The sequence below is a fragment of the Bidens hawaiensis genome, unplaced genomic scaffold (assembly GCF_021521415.1).
Source record: "Bidens hawaiensis isolate Kalapana, Puna unplaced genomic scaffold, B.hawaiensis_p1.1 tig00093423_1, whole genome shotgun sequence".
NCBI lineage: Eukaryota > Viridiplantae > Streptophyta > Magnoliopsida > Asterales > Asteraceae > Bidens > Bidens hawaiensis.
Window position 1 is genome coordinate 2514 of NW_027504486.1, and position 25015 is coordinate 27528.

Genomic DNA, 25015 nt, shown 5'->3' on the forward strand with positions numbered 1-25015 from the left:
AGACATGATATGACTATCCTACTGTTTTTTCTAATAACAATCATTCTATTGAAAACTAGAGCATAACAAATGGGATGAGTCAATCATAATGCCTATTATGATAATGATAATTAAGAACTTATTTAAGTAAATGTTATTACTAGAGTATTCTTGATTTAGTTTTTCCTAAGACTAATCAAAATAACTCATAAGATGCATACATTCCTTCTAAATTCTAACTATAAGGTTAAATGGTATCCCTGAATACATCATAATGTACAATGCCATGACCCATAAAATTAAGGGTTCAAGCATGAAAATAAGTACAATTTTATAGTACATTACATACTAAAATTTCAATATCATTTGGTGCCTTAAGAATCAACTATAACACTCAGAAGTACCAAAATAAAATAAGTGTGTTGATCAGCAACACATGTACAAGAAAAGAAATGTCTGGTACTGGAAATAATATGTTATTCAACTCACACCACTAAAACTTAAAAGAGGATAATTCTAAGGTTCATAGACAAAATACAAGTATTACTTCCAGCTTTAAGTTCTCTAAGGAGAAGTCTCATTGCAAATATATGTCATTAGATTAGGCATATGCATTACAAGACTATCCATAATTCAAAAGAACAACTGGCTAAAACTGATAGTTGTATAAATGATATTTAAGTATGCTAATCCTAATATTCCCATCAACACATGATTGGTTGAGTCTAGTTCTATATGTTTACCCAAAATCAACAAATAACTAACACGAGTGTTAGTGACAAATTTACATGTTAAGGTTATTAGAACTATGATAAACTGTCTTTTAATTACGTTTTATGATACCTTAAATATTTTGGAGATTAATCTGAATTTAGTATCAATACTTAAGCTACATTATGACAGTTATGAGGTTTGCATAGCCAACATAAAGTCATTCTTACCTTAAACTCTCATTTTATTTGTTATCAACATCTGGATTGAAACATTTATAAAATAGAACTAGATGATACTATATATTTTCACAACTTTTGTTATCATGCAATTAAAAATTTAACAAATGACAAATGAGACCTATAAAATTAATCCATTAAAACCAAATTTCATGAGAAATCATGACATGGTTGATGAGGGTGTTTTTTCATATAATCTCATTTTTAATGATTTTAAATCATGTGTTAGATGCCCTAAACATTACTTGGATTAAGAATTAAGTATGGGTCTACCAAAGTTATATTTCACTTACATTCGTGGAAAGTATTCAAAAGAAATATTCAGACATAATTCTTTTATCATTTAAAAGTCTATTTACTTGTATCTAATATGTCTTCTATGATCCACGGTCACAAAAAGATCCATTCATATATACTTAATACGATTTCTTTTAAATATGTCCTAAGTTTATTATGACATCTGGACGCTAATGAAATCAAATCAAATCTAACATATACATGACAGATTCCCACATTATGTACATCACTGAAACTTATCTTGTATTTTTCCTAAGGATATTAAAAATCAGCGGGAGCCTTAAGTGTCTCCATCATAACTTATGATGTGGTCTAAATTATACATAAGTTATATAAATAATTTCCTACACTTCGTAGTACTTTTGAGCCATGTTTTTATTGAATATATTTCTATTTGGCTTATATTTGGATTTAAAAGATTTCAAGAGACGAAGAGCTAAAAATGATAATTATTTGTTTAAAAGGTAATAAATCATTTAAAACTTATATGATTAAAATAAATTGAAAAAAAAGGGTTCATTTGTATGAAAAAAACACGTGAACCTAAATTAGTGAGATAATAAGTTCATATAATTCTAAAAGTAGATAAATACATAAAAGAATTGTATGGTTTGAACATAATTGTTACTTATGTCTATATTTTTTTAATAGTTCAAATATAACAATTTTATTGAATAAAATCTTTCTTGTTTTGATTGTGAGTATCCAGGTCATATGACGTAATGGATTATTGGCCCACAGAAAAAGAAAGATGGTGGACAAATATTATGGGCTTACAACAGAATTAAAGGGGGGCTGAGTTTATAAGAAATAAAAACCCTACATCGAGAAGAAGGCTGACCCAATCAGGGGGCTCCCTGTCACACAAGTCAAAGGAGTTTATTAGGAGTGACGGCGGAGAGGGGGCTGCCCCCATTGGTGCACATTGGAAGCTTGGAATTTAAGCTAGAAGCAAGCTGCTTGGCTGGAGCTCAAATAAATCCACGGCAAATTTAATTGAACAAGAAGCAAGCACCCAAGCACCCACGTCAAAAAGTCTCACGGCCAAAAGTGAATTATTCAAGTAAGCAGGCAACCATGCAGGTGAATTAATTAAGCAGGCAGGCAGGCAGACAGCTCAATAATTTAAGCTCACAGGCTAGTAGTTCAACTATTATTATTATTTTCGATGAACCGCACTTTATTTTTTATTCTTGTTTCATCGATTATTATGAGTAGCTAAATTTTTATACTGCCTGGGTTTGGATGAATACCTTTTAGACTCGTTTTATTTTCAGTCTTGGATTAATATTGATTGGTTCATGTTTTGGTAAAGTTTTTATTATATTTGGTTGTGATGCTTATGCGTATTTGGTATTAATTTATAATCAATTTATTGTTCCATATGCGTCTTTGTGAATGTCTTTCATGTATGGATGCGTATTAGGTTGTCTACTGTGTGTTTACAACTAGTTTATGGTATATAGTTAACGTATTCCAAATGAACGGTAATTGAGAGTTTAGAGATACCTTTTATTCAGCCACTTGAGAGACCGGGAGGTAATTAAGTGTCGCCTGTTTTGTTTTCTTTTGCGGGTTTGGGTAGTGATTGCATGGGAGTGAGTTACCCTAGATTCCCTTAGATTCTTACAGATCCGAATTATAACCGAATTCAATAGAATACCCCTTTACGCCTTAGGGTGTTTTGTGATTAGAGAGACCGGGAGGTAATTTAATCTTTGGGTACCTTAGCATAGTTAGGTAAGGTGAGACCGGGAGGTGATCCGAACCATTAAACCGTTGAGCGTACATGATATTTAAGGTTCTTAGGTATTGTTGGTGAGACCGGGAGGAGATCTAGCGTACTTTAGTTATTCCTTAAATTTCATATTTTTAGAATACGGTACCAATCATAAATCCGATTCCGAAAGTTTATGAGTTTACTAGTAGGATTCCTTGCCTAGGTAGTTGTTTCACCCTATTCGAGTTCCACCCTTATTTTTTTCGTGTCTAGTATTCGTGTCAGTTTTAGTTTAAGTATTATTTATTTTATATTTAATAATTAAAAAAAGACAAAAATCAATAAAATCAATTTACTTAAGTTATTAGTCAGAGTCTAGTTTAGGTGTCGTTAGTGTCCTGTGGGTTCGACATCCGGACTTCGTTAGGCTTTACTACAGTTGATAGGTACACTTGCCTGTTTAGTGGTCTAGCATTAGGATAGTCTAGATTTATAAATTTAAAACTAGAGTGTCTAGGTTAGGTTAAGTTTTTTATAGACCGCGTTTCGCACATCAGCTTACAAGATTTGAAAGACGGGGCGAGTGAAAACTTGATATTATCTCAACTTCACCTCTTGTACAAGACATTGCTCCATCATAAAACTATTTCATCAAAACTTATCTCTTTAAAATTTACTACCACTCTTACAAAAGTTTCGTTGTTGCGTAAATGTGGGCATTTTCAGATTTTTTACTAAACTAATCATCACCAAGAAAAACTACAAGAACTTATATTATTAACTTGTTTCTCTATTAGAATCTATTGGTCTTTAAATATTGACCATAAGCATGTAAATTTTCTAAAGGTTTCTAAGGTCTGTGAGAACAGTTAAAGTCTTTATAATGACTTGTTAGAAGTACAAGAGACGGGGGGAGAGAGTTATTAAATTTTACTCCAATTACACCTCTTGTACACCATACTGCACCAACTCTTACACACTTAGAATCCTGAAAATGATAGCAACCTAACCAAGAGCTAATCCTTAAAACCGAGACTTTTAAAATTACCCAATAATCAACTTAGGAGGCCATCTATGTTTTAAACCCTACTGATATTGATGATTATGTAACCTCCATAACTAAAGTTGAAATGGATGTTGGAAGTTTAATGATCCTACCACTTCTAATTAAACCATTAATATCAATCAATTTTCTGAATGAAATAAAGCAAATTAAACCAAATTCCCGATTAATGTTTGAGAATTCGTTGAAACATCTAAGGGTGTTCATAGCTAAACTTAATCCTAACACAAACGTTAAGACATAAAGAAACACGATTGATTGTTAAAGGTTATATTCAAGAGGGAATAAATCATCAAAGAATCTTCTAACCTATATTACAAAAGATTTGTTTAAGGATTATTTGTGCTCTGGTAGCTTCTAATAGTTAAAAGCTACATTAGATGAACATTAAAGCAACTTTCCCTAAAAATCAGCTTACATATTTAGATGTTCATAAAACAACCTAAAAGTTAACTGAAGGTCAAAGAACATTTAGTCTGTAAGTTAATAAAATCCATACATAGGTTGATGCAAACATCAAAATGTGATGAAATCTTTATACAATTATTTTCATCAAAAACCAAGTAGATTGATGTACCTACCTCAAGATGAGTGGGAGAACTAAAAACAAACTTGTCCTTATAAAGAATAACATTCTTCTGACAAGTATATCTTACACAAGTCAAAGCATTGTTCGTACATACTTTGATATGATAGATCTCAGAGATATCCCTTACGTAATAGATATCATAATATTATGAGATAGACCCAAAGGGACGTTAGTTTTGTTCTATAAGTTTTACCTTAAATGGGTCCTTACACATGTAACAAACAATATGGATCTATTTAGAGGATAATAGGATCATTGAGATTATTACCTTATGCTTCATTAAGTAGAAGCCTTATGTAGATTCAAGTCTATACTCGTTCAGATATTACTCAAAATTGCAACACACTAGATATGTCTAGATTAATGTGAAGCATCTAAAAGAGTATTGAAATATATTTAAAAGAAACGAAAGACTATAATTTAAAAACGAGTGAGAATTCAAACCGGTAGATTACTCTAAACTTTGTCATATTCAGAGATAAGAAAATGTAATTTTCGGGATATATTCTTATGCCAGTAGATAAATCTATCTCATGGAGGAGTCATAGTGAACTGATAACAACAACCTAAGTCATAACGACATAATATGTTGATTAATTAAAACGTTGTTGTCAATAAATGTTGTTGAATATTTATTAGTGGACTCATAAGTTTTATAAAACTCACGATAAATTATATATTGAAGACTAAATGTGATAAAGTCAGCTACCATGTTTTCTCAAACAGTAACAGTTTGAGATGTGCTGCATTAAATTTTGATATGAGATTAATTATTCGTTTATGAACGAATTGAGGAATCTAAATTTTCATATCGAACATTCATGATATGCTTAAGGATCCTATAACTAAAGGTCTATTACCCATAAGTATTATGAAAACGCTTATAATTGTGAGGGGTTTATTGATGACCGCGTACAACTGCATATCGTAGTATGAATGATTAACTATTAATTTTCCTCATCAGTTTTGAATTGTATCTCTTAATATGTTCTGCATGCATAATGACATATAGACAAATTATTATACAAATCAGACGTTTGAAGGGCTTACTTGAAAATTTTGATCATAACTACTTAGGTTTTAAATAAGAACTGCAATATGATTAATGGGGGTCTTGAGCTGATGTTCAATTCAATGACTGTATTTCTTTGCTCCAGTTTAAGTTTAAAGCTAAAATGAGTGTTAACTCCTGATCAGGCTTATCTAATACTCATAATAAATGATTACTCGGCCAAGTGGGAGAATGTAAGAATAATATATAATAATATATATTTATATATGGCCATTATAATCATTTATATTATAATAGATCAAAATATTAACTATACATTATTATATATTAGTATGGTAATTGTTGATGGGTCGTATTACCTATAATTTAACTAATAAAGGGTTTCCCCTTAGGTGTATATATATAGAGAGAGAATAATAACATCATAACCTAATCAGACACACATTATAATTTTGTGTGCCTCCTTACTCATAAACCGGGTTCCTCTCATTAACCCTAACACCATCGTTAACTATACATCCTAAAAGGGAACTCGATCAAACTGACAACTATGTCGTCTACATCCATACTCTGCTGCGATTACTACTCTCCATGCCGTAACAGGTTCATAGGTTTAATATTTATGATATTTTCTATTGCTTACATGAAGAACTGATCAATATCCTAAACACCCTCTTAATTAGATAATTAAAATGTGCTTTTAATCTTGTGAGTGTTGTATTGGGCGTTGATGAATCCCCGCCTTCTTTCTCGTTGGCGGCCCCTATTTTGGGGGTGGCAGTGTGCCTGCGGCAATTCGCTGACCAGGGGCAGATGTAGCTCTTAATTAAGGGTAGCATCCGCACCCCTCAACTTTTCGTCGGCAATGTAATTTTTTCCTTTTAGGGTCGGTTTTGGTATTTCGTTACCCCTGAAAAAATATTACGTAACCCTATTTGTTTACAAAACCTACCAATTAAAAGTTCAAATTAAATAAAGCCCAAGCAAAATTATAGCCCAAAGAAAATAAAAGGAACCAATCTTATTTTCTTTTGTTTAAATGAGAAAAATTAAGCAGAAAAAGACTAAAACATAAATAGGCTCAACATAATCATTATTTTTTAGAGTTCAAATCAAATAAATCGCAAACAAAATTTATAGCCCAAAGCAAATAGAAACCATCAACCCTTTTTTTTCTTTTGTTTGAACGAAAAACATCAAATAGAAACATGTTCAATAGACTCATCATTTCGAGGTTGAAATTTTTAATACAGTTTTGCATATGCAAATTCGAGAACTTGAAAATAGACTTAGTGAGTTCTCAACTAGTTTGTTAGAAAATATGTCTTGTTTAAATCTTAAGATTATTTTTTCATGTTTGGCATATCTGAAATTGTGGCATATTTTGAAATGTATTCCAATGATTTTAGTAAAGAAGAAAGAGGGTATTTTTTCGGGTAATCGTACAGCATTTTATCACACTTTAAAGGAAGATGATAGTAAAATTGGGTGAAGCGTGACCTCGCTTGTGTAATGGTGGAAACCCGAAAGCACACCACTTTTCCTTTGGTTTACTGAATATTGAAACTAGTGTTGGTTTTACCGATTGCAACCGCAACCGTTGAAATATGTTTTTCTAAAATGAAGCTTGTCAATACGGGTTTGCATAAGCGAATGGGTGATGAGTATTTGAACAATGATTTAATTTGTGTAGTCGAAAGAGAAATGTTAGATAAAGTAAAAGAACATGGTGTAATTGCTCGATTCAAGCTTTCAAAAACCGAATAAGAGAAATTTGGCCCCATGTATCGTGATTCTATTTTTGTTTCGTTTACATTATATAAAACACGGTAAAAAAATTTGTGCGATACCCCCAAAATTTATGTCTACATGCCACTGCCACTAACCACCGTCTATTTGAGCGGTGAATTGGGAAGCATACGCGACGGTCTTATATACGTCAATTTGTTCGTGAACTAAGTTATAAATACAAAACTGAGAGCCACAAAAACGTAAGAAAAGACAATAAAATGTAAAAAATAAAAGTGCAATTGGGTCGAGTCAAATCAGATGATCGTGCTCGTGATTCATGTACTCATCCAAAAATTGTGGACCTGGTGTCCAAGTAACAGAGGACCAGTTTATAAACTAATAATAAATTTTGCGTTAGAAATTCATTAAATCTTTTACATTCGATTTTGCCGACATAAGTTCGATAGGTGGTTAATTGGGTTCGCATCCGAGGCTAAATGTTGACATCAAAATCCTAGCTTTATGATATTAAATTAGTATTCTGTCGATCGCTCTTTACAACGACTAAGGATGAGATTTTTTCCCGAATACTTGTACTTGTACTCGTACTCATACGTGTCTATTGGTATGGGTACGGGTACCCAAATTTACTTACTGATTCTAGGTATGGGTGCAAATATGGGTATTATGGGTAGACCGCTCATCGAGATAGATGTAGATGAAAAAGACCCCCCCCCCCCCCCGGGGGGGAATCGTATAAGAAGCTTTCTTCTCGTACGGCCCAACGAAAAATGATTAGAAGTTTTGTCTATGATTAAAATTTAAATAAATAGGAAATGACTCCATAATAAATTAGTCTATTATTTAACACATAGTCATTTTTTTAGCTTTATTCCTGAAAAAAAATTATTTGTACTCATAACTCAAGTTCAAGAATTCTAAATTATCTTAAAGATATTCATATTTTTATTTTTTTAGTGTTCTTTAACCCCCCCCCCCCTCCCGGCTCGTTTAAAATAGATTTGGGTTCTGTATTTGAATATGTGAGACAATTGAATGGCATTTCCTTGTTCCGAGATTATTTATCTTAATTTTAAATCATTGGGTTTAGACATTACTTCGGTGCTTTATCATTTTAAAATGGTAGCAACATATCCCTTTTTTCGATTTCTTTATATCAAAGAATCATACCAATGGTTTATTCGTGCGCGATACACCGTGAATCGAAAATTTTTAGCCATTCCAACAAAAATTTTGGGTTTAAAATTTGCTCTAATCGGATCCTTTCAATTTCTATATCGAAAATATATTTACGAAGTTGTTCCAATTTATTGATTGGCATTAACCCTAGATCGTTGTCCCTGGTAAATTAATCAACACTCTTTAGTACCGGTACCTGTTTAGAATATATAGGGAATTTTATTAGGTTTCCAACACTGATGACTTTACTATATAGTGGGATGTTTAAACCTAATATATATTAGTTGAATTAGTTCATTATCAATCTATATGTGTATATTCATATATTGTGTATTCGTATATTTTTATTTCATGTATGTGTAACTGTTTATTAAATAACATATATTAATTTTTTTCTCTTGTTTTTCTATAGAAATTGAGTAAACAATAAACAAAGAAAAAGAAAAAGAAAAGGAAAAATGGAAAGATGGCTAACGAAGATTAAACGAAAGTTAACTTTCTTTGCATAAGTTCATTTTGTTTTAAACAATTTGATAAAAAAAAATTGGGAAGACTTGTATATTTAGAATTAATGACTTGATTATGAATGAATTTTATATCATGGTTTATTTCATTTTTAGTTTTAGTATTATGTTTTGGTTGTGTTATCACGGTTATGGTTGTGGTATTATAGATAATTGTTTGTTGGTATTATATGGTACCGATACCAAGTTTAGTAGAGATATTTTTTTAAAAGAACAAAAGTGGTACCAAAGCGAGTACCGTACCCACATCATAAATTGGGTACGTGTACGGGTACCTAGATCTACTTATTTTAGGTACGGGTCGGGTATATATACGATACCAGTCTCATCCTAACGACGACAATACGTTTCTTTAACATGTATTTCCTTTTTTTTTGTGTTTTCAGAAACAGCACATACATTGTATATGTGTTAGGTTTTACCAGCATGATAATAGTTGCAAGCATTTCCATCATCAAACGACACTTTCATTCTTTGGCAAATTTTTTGGCTAAGAGTAACAACTTTTTTATTTATTTATTTATTTATTTATTTTTACATAATTGCCTATTATTAACTTGTTGTGGTTGCAAAAGATATCGATTGCTATGCGAAAACAGAAACGTTTCACATTGTTGTCATGGCTGCCACGCCAGAACGACAATTCTATCATATTTTTTTCATCATAACCCAACAATTAAAACAAAGAAATTAAAGTTTGCTCGTCATCATGACAATCTCCAATACTAACAAATGTTGGTGTTAAATAGGGATGAGCGTGGGACAGTTCCTGTATCTGTACCCGATTGTACTCATACCAAAAATTAATAAAAACATGTACCAATACGCGTACCAAATTTTTCGGTATGATATGGGTATGGGTATTTCAGTATAATACCCGTTTTTGTACCACTTTGGTTTTATTTTTCAAATTTTCGACCATCTTGAAACCGGTACCGGTACGAGTAACAAACAACCTGAATTAGTCCGGCTATCGGTACTTGCACATGTACGTGACGGGTACCAAATTATATATATGTACCAAATTGGCCGTCGATTTAATGATAAGATAGTATTGAAATACACTAATTCAGTCGCCGACTTTATGTGATTTGTTTGTTGGTTCAAGTCTTGGATGTTATATTATTTAATTTTGAAGAAACGTTTGGTACTTGTTTAATAATAACATGGTTGAAGAATTTATATTATATATTAAATATGAAGATTCTCAATTAAACCCTTATATAATCCAAATATGTACAAAATACCAAATGTACCCGTACTGTACCCGATTGTACATGTACCACAATTCAACAAAAATGAGTACCAATATACCGAATATGCAAAATCGGTACGAGTACGGTATGTTGGCTCAATTTTTTTTGGCCCGAGTGTTAGGCTCAACCCAAGAATTAGGGTTTTATATCATTTGGTAATGTCTTGGCTAGCAAGTTACGTTAGTCTATATAAACCGAGTTATGGTTAGACATTAGAGGTGGTGAAGTTGATGCAACCGAGTTAGGGTTCATCAAGAGTCAAACCGAGTTAGGGTTTGAGAGAGTTGTAATCAGTTTTTAGAGTTATATTTTCTGATTAATATAAACGAGAGTTATTCGTTTAGTTCGTGTTTGATTATCGATACAAGACTTGAATTGGTATCAGAGCCAAGTTCAAGAAATCGATAATCGGCTGTGGCGAGCGGTGGCTTGAGGAGGAACTAACAGAACCAAGTTGGGTTTCCGAATTGGGTTCTATTTGTTAAAGCAGAACAGTCGGACTTATTAGTTCAGCGGCAAAATTACGGTTCTTTTGGCAGTGACAAGTGGTTGCAGGTCAGGCAAACTTGTGGCGGTGTTCTTGTCCGGTGCCTTCTATAGAAGAACAAGAAGGATTTATTTGACTCAGGATTTTGTAGCAGGCGAAGGTTCCGTTCTGTTTTTTTTTTCTTTTTTTGGTTTTTTGTTGATCGGTGGATTAGTTTTACAAGCAGACCATAGATTAAGGTAAAGAAGGAGAAAATGAATTCTTTACTGTGATTGTTTGTGTAGGTAAAAAGTCAAAAGGTGATTGTTTTGGTGCTCACGAAGAAAAGTTTATCTAAAAACAAGAAAATAAATAAAAACAAGTTGGTTTAGTCTATTTTCTTTGGTGGTTCAACTAGTTTGTTTGATTTGGGTTGAACAGGACAGTTCAATTCAGAGCGTTTTACACGGGTTAAACAAGTTATGTTTTAACTAAGGTTTGAGCAAGTGTGTTCGGTTCTGAAAAGTTGTTCAGACTGAAATGGTTTGTATTTGTTTCGATGAAGTGTAGCAAGGGTGTTCGACAACGTCAATGGTAGGTGACAAAGAAGAGCCGATAATCCAACCCAAAACGAGTGGGGGGATATCGTTGCAGGTTCCAAAGCTGAATGGAACTAATTACATGACATGGGAGATTGTGGTGGAAGCGATCTTAGATGATCAAGAGTTATGGGAAGTTGTTCAACCGAATGAGGGTGCAGTTATTGATGAGAAGAAGAATAAAACAGCAAGAGCGTGTTTGTTTCAAGTAATAGAAGGTGATATTCTTCTTCAGATTGCTCATTAATACAAGAATGCCCGGGAAATATGGACGGCTTTGAAAGCACGGTATGTTGGGGCCGAGCGAGTTCAAAAGGCTCGACTGCTAACGTTGAAAAATGAATTTGAGAAACTCAAGATGGCGAAAGACGAGACCGTTGATCAGTTTGCAGGAAAAAACAAGTATGGCTCCAAAGGAAACGAGTCTAGGTCACGTGTTCGAGCAAGATGTCTTGGTGAAGAAGTTACTCGATGCGGTTCCAGATAAGTAATTCCAACTTGTAGCCTCAATCGAGCAAAGTGTTGCTCTTGATAGTTTGATGTGTTTAGATGTTGTTGGAAGACTTAAGGCGTTTGAGGAACGTCTACATGGGAGGGAACACGCTTCAAATTCACAAAGTCAGTTACTTTTCAATCGGTCAGAAAGTAATTATAAAGGCAAGTCGTATGATCAGTCCGGTAGCTGAGGTAAGGTTTGGTCGAGTACACAGGGACGTGGAAAAGGCCGTGAAACCGGAGGTCAAGATCGAGATGATGAAGATCAAGATGGTTGTGACAACCGAGATGGTCAACATCGTGGGTCAAGGTATACAGGTCAAAGAAGAACGAAGGATCGTCAATGGAGAAGGAAGGATATGTCACAGGTTCAGTGTTACCATTGTGATGAGTTCGGTCACTTTGCGTCTACGTGTCCAGAATGTATGAAGAAAAATGAAGAATCTAATTTGAACAAAATTGATTATTTTGATCAAAGTTTATTTATGATAAAAGGTGATCAGAAAACGGTTTTTCTAAATGAAGACATGGTGATTCCAAAGCGTTTTGAAACAGAACCAGTGGAGAAAGATGTTTAGTATCTCGACAACGGAGCATCGAATTACATGACGGGTAATAAAGCGTATTTTTATGAGTTGAATGAAAAATTCACGGGAAAGGCGAAGTTTGGAGATGAATGTTGTATTGATATTCGGGGAAAAAGGTCAGTCTTAATTGAAGGGAAAATGGGGGAGCAACGTCTGTTGAACAATGTCTACTACATTCCGAGCCTATAGTGAAATATCATAAGTCTTAGAATGTAGAGGAGGTAGGATGGGCAGTTGGTCAGATCTAGTATGGATCGTACATGGATGGTAGTTGGAGTCGGCGGCTCTCCTAGGGTTCCCTTATATCTCTTTAGAAAGAAGATCTTTTGTCTCATGGTAACATGCTCCATTCCCCTTACGAAACTTCCGTTATTGGCTTAGCCATACACTTCACTCTCTAGGAGCTTTTATAGTTAATGGAATCTATAGAATTGTGATCAGTCCTGGTAACATACCAATGAGGCCCTATCGATTAGTATTACACAGAAGAAATCAATTATAGGGTCAAGCAACGGAAGGTGGATGCGAGATTCACATGAAACATGATTTGCTAACCATGAAAGATGATACATGTATGCTTTTGATGAAGGTGACAAGGACCAAGAATCGATTGTACAAGATTTTCCTCAAGATAAAGATAATAAGTCCCGGTAAACGAGCTATCAGCGGAATGAAAAATTTTGCAGGTAGGGATCTTCAAAGTATTGGACTGAAAGAAGACAAGCCGGTTACGAGTCAGATTCCAATCAAAGATCCAAGTTCCAAAATTCAAAGTCCAAAGAAGAGTATTCAAGAAACTAAACGTGTGGTCAAGAAAGTGATTCAAACCTAGGGAAGACGTTTAATGATCGAACGAAGCAAGTATGTCTTTTAGCCAAGTGGAGCCCAAAGAACATTGCAAGAGATCATGAAAAACCTCGAGAGAATCAAGAGAATGATAACATGTGTGAAGTTGAAGACCCGCCAATTTTATGTAGGAAATTAGGGGGTGAGTCGGGTACAACAATTGCGGGGGTGATTGTTGGCTCAATTGTTGTTTGGCCCGAGTGTAAGGCCCAACCCAAGAATTAGGGTTTTATTATATTTGGTAATGTCTTGGCTAGCATGTTAGGTTAGTCTATATAAACCGAGTTATGGTTAGACATTAGAGGAGGTGAAGTTGGTGCAACCGAGTTAGGGTTTGAGAGAGTTGTAATCAGTTTTTAGAGTTATATTTTCTGATTAATATAAACGAGAGTTATTCGTCTAGTTCGTGTTTGATTATCGATACGGGGCTTGACGGTACAGGTACAATTACGGGTATTTTGGACAAAATACTCATCCCTAGTGTTAACAAAGATAACAGGCTCCATGGCTTTCTGATGAATTCATTGACAAATTAGGCTTATCGACTTATAAAGGAGCAGAAGATACGTACGTGATACAAAAACACAACTTCACGTGTAAATGAAACTTTGCTTTCATAAGTTGTATATATGATGTCAAAAATTGTAAATGAGCTATAATGGTATTCACTCACAGAGAAATACACTTAGATGAGCCTAGTGTTGTCGTCATTGAGATAGCAATCGGTGTCACATGAAACATCTAAGATGGACATATGTTATTGAATACTTCACATGAAACATGATTAGATCATCAAATCAACAAAAGCAATTTTGTTACAACTACTTCAAAATTGCATGTCTAATGTTAAATAATCAGAAAAATCAAAAAACGGATATCAAACAATTAAAATAAAAACATAATAGCTAGCTAGTATGTATGTATATTTTTTAAATATACAAATTCAGATTTATATATATTTTGATAAGCTTGAAGATAGAAAGACCCCCCATTTGGCAAGCATTGAAAATGTCAAGAAAGCGCAAAATTTAAGACAGTCCAAGTCCATCTCCTCTGAACAGAAATACAGATGCTGACACTTTTATACTCTTTATAATACCAATTTTATTTAATTTTAAAAAAATGTTAGTAAATTTTCTCTTCTCTCATCTTGATCAACTTACATTTTCAGAAGAAAAAAATAACGCCATTAAAGATCTCAACCTTTTCACCAAGTGTTCTTGCAGGTATGTCTACTTAATTTGTTTAAATCAAGGTTACAAAAGAAATATCAAGTAATCTGGAGAAGCATATTATTAATTTGCTAATATTCTATATAAATATTTTTATCATGTAATAACAAATAATGCATAACCTGTAAGAGTTCATAAGTTCATGTTCTAGTTACATACTTGATATGCAATTTGATTACTGTATTAGAGTTCTTTGCGTTTCTTGAAAGTTGTTGATCCTTACAGGCTTATATGGTCAAAATTCATCAAATTCTTAGCATTTTAAGATATTTTTAATGTGTTGACTTTCATGTGTTAGGTTTGCTTCTTATTATTTCTATGCTATTAAATTATCTATGTAACGTTCAGTTATTTTTATTTATTTATTTATTCTAAACGGAGAGAGTATGTTTGATTGATAAATTAAGGCTGACTAGCCACTAGCAAGAAGCTAGAAGAGGGCACAATGATACATATTGGATCAATAAATTGTTAAAAGTTAAGATTGCAGCACTTTCATCATTCGGAAGTTAATAAACATGTCTTGTTTTTCAAGTGTTCGTTTTGATATCTTCAATTATATTTTTGGGTGTGCGTGTTTGTTGTTGAAACCACAACTGTTGTAAACATGTTTGGACCTTATCCTTTTCTTTTTTTTTCCTCTATAATTCATTAAAAGTGATGTCTTTTTCACTTGAAAAGGATCCATTCGGGATTGTCTGTTTAAGGTGATAATCCCGTATATTTTAAAAATTTTCTAATAAAACTTTTTAACCTTTTTAAGCTTCGTTCACAAGAGACGACTTAGACATGTGACAAATGTTGAACTCTTCAATCTATGCATGATTGAGGTTCATTGATTTCGTCCTGCTTTCAATTTATCAAGGAGTGACTCAAATTCTCGACCATTAAGGTGCTGAGAACGTACACACTTCTAGCATATATTACATCGTTAGACGCGTGGGAGCTTCAAAAGACAAAGCATGAATGGCAAAAAAGAAAAAGTAAAAAACACATGCGTTAAGCACAATTCGAGGGACCCAAACTTCCGACATTGGTTGTGACACTTTTTTGAAAAATCAAATAAAATAAACACAGCTTATTAAAAAAACTTAAGAGAAAAGAGTTATAAGTATCGTCCTACCCTTACCTCGTTGTTAGTCCATCCTACTTTGTGCATTGTCCTCTTTCTCTTTTACACATACACACGACCATATCTACATACATTAAATTTTGAGAACTAGTTAGGGTGAGTTTTGAGAACCAAAAGGAACCCTGGAACAAACTTTTTATCCTTCTTGTTTTTTTTTCATATTTATTATATGGTAATTATATATAAAAAAATAATAATGCATAATTCGACTTCTTACATATGTGTAACTGCGGCTGCAAAATGCGTGAATAGTAAAAATTACATAAGTAATCGCCGTACTCACATTATTATGCGCATGCAGCGTATGTAAGAAATCAACGTATGTAAATTTTTTTTATTTCACATCTATAATTAGCATATAATATATATGATATGAAAAAAAAATATTGATGGTTTGGAACAAGTTGCTTTGCGGTTCCGAGAACTCACCCTAATTTTTAAAGTATCATTTCTTTATGTGTGTGTTGAGCTAGCCTAAGTCGAACACGTCTTTGCTTTTTATTTTTTAATCAATGGTCGAGATTAAAATGTAGGGACAAATAGAAAGATACTATTTTGGGGATATTCACTTTTGCTAATATTTTATTTAAATTCCCCACGTCAATAATTATTTCATACAAACATATGGCATTATTCTTAAAAGAAATTGCACCATAAAAATAAAACTCTTTTTATCTTACTTTAAGTAGCATATCTATACTATTTAATAAATAAAAGTTTCTAAATACCACATTTCATCACTATATTCATACTTATAAAATTTTCCATCTTCTCTCTCATATTAAATACATTTTTTTAATATTTCATTTTCAATTTTTAATAATTCCATTCTAACTTAAAAGAATTAATACCATCCTAAATATGTTAATTTGTTTAATATAAAATATATTGCATTAGTTATTAATATTAGATTTTTATAAGTAACCAATACGAAACTGGTGTGTTTCTTAACTGATTAAAGTATCAAAGATTATTCATGTCAAAACAGTTTAAGATTAAAATGAGTTTTGGTCCACGAGTTGGTTTTAAAAAGTAGTCATTTACACCTAGGTTTTGATATAGAAAATGTCAAAGAAATAATCTGTGATTTATGAATTTTCTAACAACTTTTTATTTCCAAATTATATAATACGTAATTTTTTTTACCGTATAATACATCTTTATATATGTGATACATTTTCTTTTATATTTCACATTTTGTTATTATTTAAAAAAATACTTATTCTAGCCCGTAGCCTAGTTGATATATAAATCATAACAAATAAAAAAATACAAAAAAACCATATTTGTAGTGACTTTTTCATGTTGGATTTTTTTTGCTGATTTTTTTGTACCGAAATTTTTGTACTGGAATTTTTATACTTAGAATTTTTCGTGCTAAATGTTTTGTGTTGTATGTTGAGAAAACAAATGATGAATTTGTATCCTAAAAATAAAATGCCCCTTAATTCTAATTAGGAGTGATACTTTGTAACTCCACGATCCTTTTTGGTTGGTGGGTAATGGTTCATTTGAACCATTCTTTCTTATTCGTCATGTCTGCGTCGTGTTAGCTTTGTCTCTCTCGTTCTTCCTCACCCTTCAACTTAGGGTATGGATCATTTCACTTATTTTCCATCATTTTATTATTTAATATTATAAACAATTGTAAAAGAGCAAAAAAAAATATGATTGGCCATTAATGTGCATGACCAGCGTCAGTGGCCGCACGTCACTAGTGAAATAAGATTGGAGGAGGTGACGTTCACTGGCCTCATTTGAATAAGAATTGTGCCACATCGAATCAATGTGGGTGCACACTAATCCATACATTTTGACCTTAGACTACTTGGATAAAACATCATTTTTAAAGAATCCTCAAATAACGAAGTTAAATTTAAGCTAATAATAACTAATTAGATATAAAAATTTTAAAACTGATAATTCAAAAAGTTTATGATTAGTATATCTTTGATGCAAATGATCTTCTGATCCAATACGATAAGTGTGATTGTCAAAGACTTTGAACATTTAAGGTCTCAATTTGAAACCTGACTTAAGCATGGTTTCCCATATTAGTGGGGTTCCTTGATGGTTATCCTGGATGAGTCTGACTAAAGAGCATACACAACCAAATCATCAAATTATGTGAGTGGGGTTTTTATAATTTAAGGAGTTGTTTAAGGTGTTGTAAGTAGATGAAAGAGAAAATATAGTGATTTTTCTTTATATTTTAAAACCTACTTTTAACCTCCTATAATTGTTTAATATTTGTTGAAAGTAGTTGTGAGTGAAAGAGAGAGAAATGATAATGATAAAGATATATATAAATATATTATTTAATTGAAAATGAGAGAGAAAATGTATTGTTTTTTATTGTAATTTTGGGACAGAATTACAGAAATTGTCCTTTATGTTTACACCAAATTTCAGTGGTTGTCCTTTATTTTTAAAAGTAACATAATTTGTACTTTACGTTTTAAAATGTTACACCGTTTGTCCTTTTGGCCTAACTCAGTTAATTTTTCTCGTTAAGTTAGGTCATGTGCGTTACACATGGGGGCAAATTCGTCAATTAACATTTTAACAAAAAAAAACAAATTAAATAACTTAATATATACATATATATATATATAATTTAACCCAACCCAACCCAACCCCCCCCCCCCCTCTCTTCCTCCCTGCTTACCACTGACCTCCATCTCCGACGAGCCACCACCGTCGCCGTCTTCTCCGACGACGACAACCATCTTCACTCCTACCAGAAACCACCACCAACAATACTGTCGTAGCCCCGTGTCTTCACCATCATCGCCGCCATCGTCTTCCACCTTCATCTCCGCCATCGTCTTCCACCTTCATCTCCGCCACCAACCCACCATGACCACACCACTAACTAAGAAGGACGCTTCCACTGCCAAACCCCACCACTGGTGTCGCCTCTGTTGCAATCACCTCCGATAGGCAGTAACGCGGCACCCCTAGGGTTCCGGCGAGCCTACGCTATTCCGCAACGAGAGGGATCTAACCATTTCCGGCGAGCCTCTTTGGCGGCGCTGCGACGGTGCCACTTGGTTCAGAGATCTAGGGTTTGTTTAAATTTAGGGATTTCAATTTTAAAAGCCCAAATTCAATTTTTCATTCATTTAGGGATTACAAATTTACAATTGTGAATCTCCCTCTGATGATTACATTTTTGAACACAATCCACATGCGTAATTCAATTTCACCATTACCTGCAAAACATCGTTCAACAGCCAACATTGACCCCACTACCGTCTCAAACGTTCAACGGCGACCACACCACTGTCTCAAACAAACAGCAACGGTGACCCCACCACTGTCTCATACGAGCAATAAAGAGAGGTATGAGGAAGTGTAGGTGGCTCGTCGGAGAAGACAATGGTGGTGGTGTTTGAATGGAAAGAGAAAGAGAAAGAGAAAGGGAAAGATAGAGAGATTTTCATTTATTATATATTTATTCTTTTAATTATTAAAATGTTTTTTTAATAAATGGGTAAAATGACCAATTTACCCTCACGTGCAAGGCACATGACCAGACTTAACGATTAAATCTAACTGGGTTAGAGCTAAAGGAAAAACGGTGTAACATTTGAAAACATAAAGTACAATATATGTTACTTTTAAAGATAAAGAACAACCACTGAAATTTGATACAAACATAAATGACAATTTCTGTAATTCTGTCTAATTTTGGATTTAGAGTTGATAGATATGATGAGTTTCAAGGGAGAAAGGAAAGGAAAGGAAAGGGATGGAAATAAAAAAAGGTGTGTTCCTAAGTTTTTTTGCTGGAAGCAAATAACAAAAAATGTGCTCTAGAGATTCATTAAAGGAAAGAAAGGAAATGAAAATAATATGTTTAAAAATCGAAGGAAAGTGTTTCTTTTCAAATTGGAATGAAAGTGAAATGGAAAGAAAAGAAAAGAGTAGAATGGAAAGGAAAAACTTTCTTTTCCTTTTATTCCATTCTTTCGTTAAATAAACTCGGGAACACAACGAGTATTGAAGGTAGTTCCAAACGCAGTTAAAAAAGTATATCTTTGTTTAAATAAACAAAAATTTTGAAATACTATTATATAAAGAATGTCGACAACTTCGTAGATACTCTGATGCATCTGAATTGCATTTTGTAATACATTGATGGATCTTGTATCTCATTGATATGTTAATAGAAAATCTATAAAACATTATGAGCTTGGCACATAAACAACTGTAACGAAGAGATAGTAAGAGATAATGTTGGAATGAATTTTAAACTTCGGAAATATTTAAAATAATATATTTGTTTAATACGTATTTCACATGAAACATGACACCAAATCATCGGTAAACAAAAACAACTTTGTTACTGAAGAGGTAGGTCCCCGCAAAGCCCAGTTGGACACGCAAGACTCACCTTGAGGAGGTACGTCTGCGCAAAGACCAACTGGATCCGCATGACCCACCATGCTCAGAGAGATGAAGACCTTACACGCAGTAAGCCAGCTGTTCCTGCAGGAAAGCCTCCCTTGGTACAGTACCCTGCCTGTCCCCGCAGTTGTGTGTACAAGCCAAGAAGGAAGGTCACCCGCACTAACAGTAAGGCTACACGCATAAGACACTAACTCTTAATACTTCAGTAATGTCACCTGAAGAAGGAATGAGCAGGGCGAGAATATTCCCGCCCAAAAGAGCCAGTCCGTACGCTTCTAGAAGATCTTTTGTACTATACCTACCAAGGTATGGACAAATAGACAAGATCTGACAAAAGCGACCCATGAACCAATCACAGGGTGACAGCTCACTGAAAATAGTACGAGGAGGAGCACGCTCCAGTACAAAATGTCACTATCAGCCGCTGCCTACCCACCAACTCCCATCGTGGCACGAACATAGCCCATGGTTGGTGGAAAAGGAATATTATATACAGCTGGCCGTACCTGCTTGGAAACCTACCTTCGGCTATAAATACTCCAACACCTTGGAACGGTATCATCATCTTCTCTCTAGCTATTTCTCTCTATATACACTTATATTCAGAGCAATCTAGTCTGATTCTCACGCTGGAGGGTGGTCACAAGGAGGAACCCCCCATTCTCAGTGACGAGCTTACGGTGTCTGTTTTGCAGGTTGAGAAGAATAACCATCTTTGCCGGACCTAACCCTCGTGAGAAATATCTACTTAACCCTAAGATTATCCTTAATCTGCCGGGGTCATTTAGTGTTTCTTCAGTTACACAACTACCTACAAGTTGTATACTTAGAATCAAATAATCGTATGATTGAAATAACATAAATTATGGATTATCATACAATTACAAAGTGTGAAAATGTATTATGCATATTTGTAATATATATAAAAATTTTCAAATATATAAAAATGGATTTGAATAAGAAAAAAAATAAAACTAATTTTAGGCTCATTTGGCAAGCACTGAGAAATCAAGAAAGTGATCGGCATAAAATCACGAGTCAAACACATCCAAATCCATGTTTTTGAATAATAGGCGACTCAGTGTGTGAAGAAAATTTTTTTAACCCTTAACCTAATATTGTAGATGTTAGGTTATCTTCGTCTATTCGAATTTGATAATTTCTCTTCTTTCATAATTTGCTTAACTTTCAATCTCTTTGAGTTTTTTTTTTTGTTTTTTTAGAATTGCTACCAACATACGACCAACACCTATAGTCAACTTATTCGCTTCGTACATAAACCATACGAAGCCTGGAATTGCTTATTCACCACCACCAGACTTCTGTTAGCCCGATCAAATGATTCAATTATTCCCTCTAACATGTTGATTAGAAAACTCACTTCAACACTATTTAAAAATCACCCCAAAAAAATATGTATATTACTAAAGCCCCAAGTAAAAATATTCCATTTTAACAAAAAGACATCCATTTACCATAGAAAATGTTAAGAGAATGAGGGGATATGAAAATCCAAATGTTTAAAAGAATATTTTAATAGTGTTTGAAACTACTCTCTATTTAAGTGAGTCTTTTTAAACAAGATGTTAACCATTTGTACTAATTTTAACATTTTGGTCTGCCTTAACCATATTCATTTGTACTAATTTTAACATTTTAGTCTTTCAGGCCTTAACCATATTCTCATGTCATTGGACCAGACACTAAATTGTAACTTTTAAACATTTTAAAATATACAAATAAAAAAGGAAAAAAAAATAATACTTTTAGGTGTATTAGCTAATCATGTCTCCTTCCTCCAAAATAAGTGGACAGAAAATCTGAAAACTTTCTGTTCGAAAAGTAAAAAGTGTAAATGAATATAACTAAATACTAATACACTTTAGATTTCAAATCAAAACTACCCAACCAAGATCCTCCCTCTTGTCTTGTCTTGTCTTCTCCCAGGTATGCCATGCCTCTTTCTTCCTATGATGCCTCATTTCAAATGTGGTTTACTTCCTTGACATTCAAGATTCTTACTGAAAACATATATATATATATATATATATATACTAGTATTAAATTGGCTATTTTATTAATTAATAATAGATAATGCGTAAATTTACCTACTTCACTTGAAATGCACTTCTTTGTGTTTCATATTATCTTTCTTTATTTTCAAAGTTGTTGATCATTACTAGCTAGCTGTCTCTTTTGTTGGATGCTTAATTCACCAACTTGTTAGCATTTTTTAATGTGTTGACTTGCATATGTTAGGTGTTCTCAGCTATTAAAAATGTTAACGGCCCTTTCATTTTCAGTCTTGTGTGGTTCATATCATATGCCTCCAACCTTCTTCTTTTGTATTCTTCCTTGATGTGCTTACTCTTTTGAAAATGATTGTGTTTTTTACTTGAAAAATGATCTGCTTTGGGATTTGTTTGTTTAATCTTTTTGGCGTTTTAGAAAATTCTAGATTTCTTCTTCTAAGATTGATTCAGAAGAGACGACTTAGGGGGCTGTTGGATGTGCGTTTCAAAGCGATGATTATCACCACATGTTGAATCGAATTATTGAAAAGTTTATGTTTCCATGAATGAAACAAATTGTTATTGTTGTTGTTGTTGTTGATATCTTCAAGTTAGGCACATAATGCACCCAATTATCTTTCTTTAATTGCCTAGTTTTGTCACTTGTTTCATTGGTCTTGATTTTTTTTTTGTCTTTATAACGAATTCTTGTTATTTTTCTACGGTCAAAAAGAGACAGCTTTGTTATTGTATTCAATATATCAAGCTGTATCTTATTATTACTTGAAAACTACATTTGCAGATCAAAAGGGATATCTTTGGCATGATCTTGGAAGTTGCAGAATTATTTGGATTTGATGGGTTGCATTTGTTCCACTGTAGCTAAGCGTACCCCCGGGTATGAAGATCCCGCTCTTTTAGCTAAAGAAACACCATGTGAGTTCTTTTTCAAATCAAATTATCATTTCCCATCTCAAAGAAACACGCATAGATGTTTCGTTTTCATTTCATTCTTTTCTGGATAATTAAAGATTGAGTATTTGATAGAAAGATTGAGTTTTGACTTTGAAATTTGCAGTTACCGTGAGCGAAGTTGAGGCTTTGTATGAGCTTTTCAAGAAGTTGAGCAGCTCTATCATCAATGACGGTCGCATTCACAAGGTATTTTATAACCTTTTTATGTGGAGGGTTTTTGAATATTCATATGAAGACTTCACAATAGATTTAAGTGCTAATCTTGTTTGCAAATATCATAACTAGGAAGAATTTCAGCTTGCACTTTTCAGAAACAGAAACAGGCGAAATCTTTTTGCAGACAGGGTATGTTAAATTGTTAATGTCATGAATAAGAGCTGTATATCATGTTAATCTCCTATAAAGTTGCCCTTTCTACTAAAAAAAAACAATATAAGAATTCATATTCTGTTTTGTAGATATTCGATCTGTTTGATCTGAAACGCAATGGAGTTATTGAGTTTGGAGAGTTTGTTCGGTCATTAGGCGTTTTCCATCCTAATGCACCAGTAGAAGATAAAGTGCTATGTGAGTTTCCTTAATTATGATCTCATTTTCTTAATCAGCTAATTTGAAGTGCATAAAAATAAACTCTTCTGGGCAGTTGCTTTCAGGCTATATGATCTCAGACGAACCGGTTTTATTGGGAGAGAGGAGGTTGGCATCTAATTCTTGCTGATCAATCTGACAATTATTAAAAAAAGGGTGTATGTCTTTTATGCTAAGTTAGTTTAATACTTCTTTTTATGCAACAGTTAAAAGAGATGGTAATAGCCCTCTTACACGAATCAGATTTGGTACTTTCGGAAGACGTTATCGAAACAATAGTCGATAAAACATTTAGTGATGCAGATTTGAACGACGATGGAAAAATAGACGAAGACGAATGGAAACAATTTGTGGCAAAGAATCCATCTCTCATAAAGAACATGACACTACCCTATTTAAAGTGAGTATACCAAGATTATAACATTTTTCTTGAAAATGTGCATAATGATTTGATATGTAATGTAATAGTAACCAACCAAGTTTTTTTTAACGTTCCACTAAAGTCACTCCAACTCCAAAAGCCACTCAAATTTTAATAGCATCTTTATAAATAAATGTTTACAATCAAGTGACCTAATGGGACATATTTGAAACTTTGAGTCATTCTTTTTGTTTGAAAAAAAAGACATGAATGCCTTTATGGGAAAATATTGAAACTTAGTTTTGTGCAGGGACATAACGTTGGCATTCCCGAGCTTTGTTCTGAGCTCTGAAGTTGAAGAATCAGAAATATAACACAAGGAGAATGCAAATATGTCAAAGAAATGACACGATTGAGGGCTCTGGCATGAAGTAAAATGGCTCTTTGAACTCGGTCCATTGGTGAAGAGGTAGGGTCCCAGCAGGGCTCAGTTGGTCCCGCATGACTCACCTTGAACAGGGATGTCTGCGCAAAGACCATCTACTCCCGCAGGACCCACCATGCTCAGAGAAGCCTACGCGCAGTATGCAAGCTGCATACGCAGGGAAAAGCCTCCCAATGGTAAAGTAACCCGCCTGTTCCCGCAGTTGCGGATACAAGCCATCAGGGAAGGCTACCCGCACAGCATAGCTACACGCATAAGGCTTAACACTTACAAATACAGTGTCACCTGAAAGAATGAGCAAAGGCGGGAGGGGGAAAACTCCCGCCAAAATGGGCCAGTCCGTATGATGGAGGATCTTTTGCGTGATACCTGACGAGGTAAAGACAAAAGATCTGACCAAGAATGCGACAGCTCACTGACAGCAGCGTGGCAGACAGCACGCCACTGCACTGTGACCAATAGCCGCCGCCTGCTCACCAACTCCTGCCAGAGCACGTGCCTAGCCTGCAGTTGGTAGAAGACGAAGAGTGCACGGCACGC

The 25015-nt window shown here is 33.8% G+C and overlaps 1 protein-coding gene across 1 annotated transcript; it reads left to right on the plus strand.

Annotated features, from left to right (window-relative positions):
* The first annotated feature begins 22891 nt into the window (after positions 1-22891).
* On the plus strand, positions 22892-24464 carry LOC143608001 (calcineurin B-like protein 4). The gene is made up of 7 exons (XM_077083227.1): positions 22892-23042; positions 23185-23267; positions 23367-23426; positions 23540-23648; positions 23725-23777; positions 23876-24069; positions 24341-24464. Exons 1-7 carry the CDS (start codon positions 22964-22966, stop codon positions 24402-24404), a joined length of 642 nt encoding a protein of 213 aa, XP_076939342.1. The 5' UTR covers positions 22892-22963; the 3' UTR covers positions 24405-24464.
* The last annotated feature ends 551 nt before the right edge of the window (positions 24465-25015 follow it).

What these genes read in the sequence shown, in the direction of transcription:
- LOC143608001 (XM_077083227.1), top strand. Translation starts at nt 22,964, where the DNA reads ATGGGTTGCATTTGTTCCACTGTAGCTAAGCGTACCCCCGGGTATGAA. An exon ending in ATGACGGTCGCATTCACAAG is followed by an intron (nt 23,268 to 23,366) that starts GTATTTTATAAC and finishes TATCATAACTAG; the next exon opens with GAAGAATTTCAGCTTGCACT. An exon ending in GTTTTATTGGGAGAGAGGAG is followed by an intron (nt 23,778 to 23,875) that starts GTTGGCATCTAA and finishes TTTATGCAACAG; the next exon opens with TTAAAAGAGATGGTAATAGC.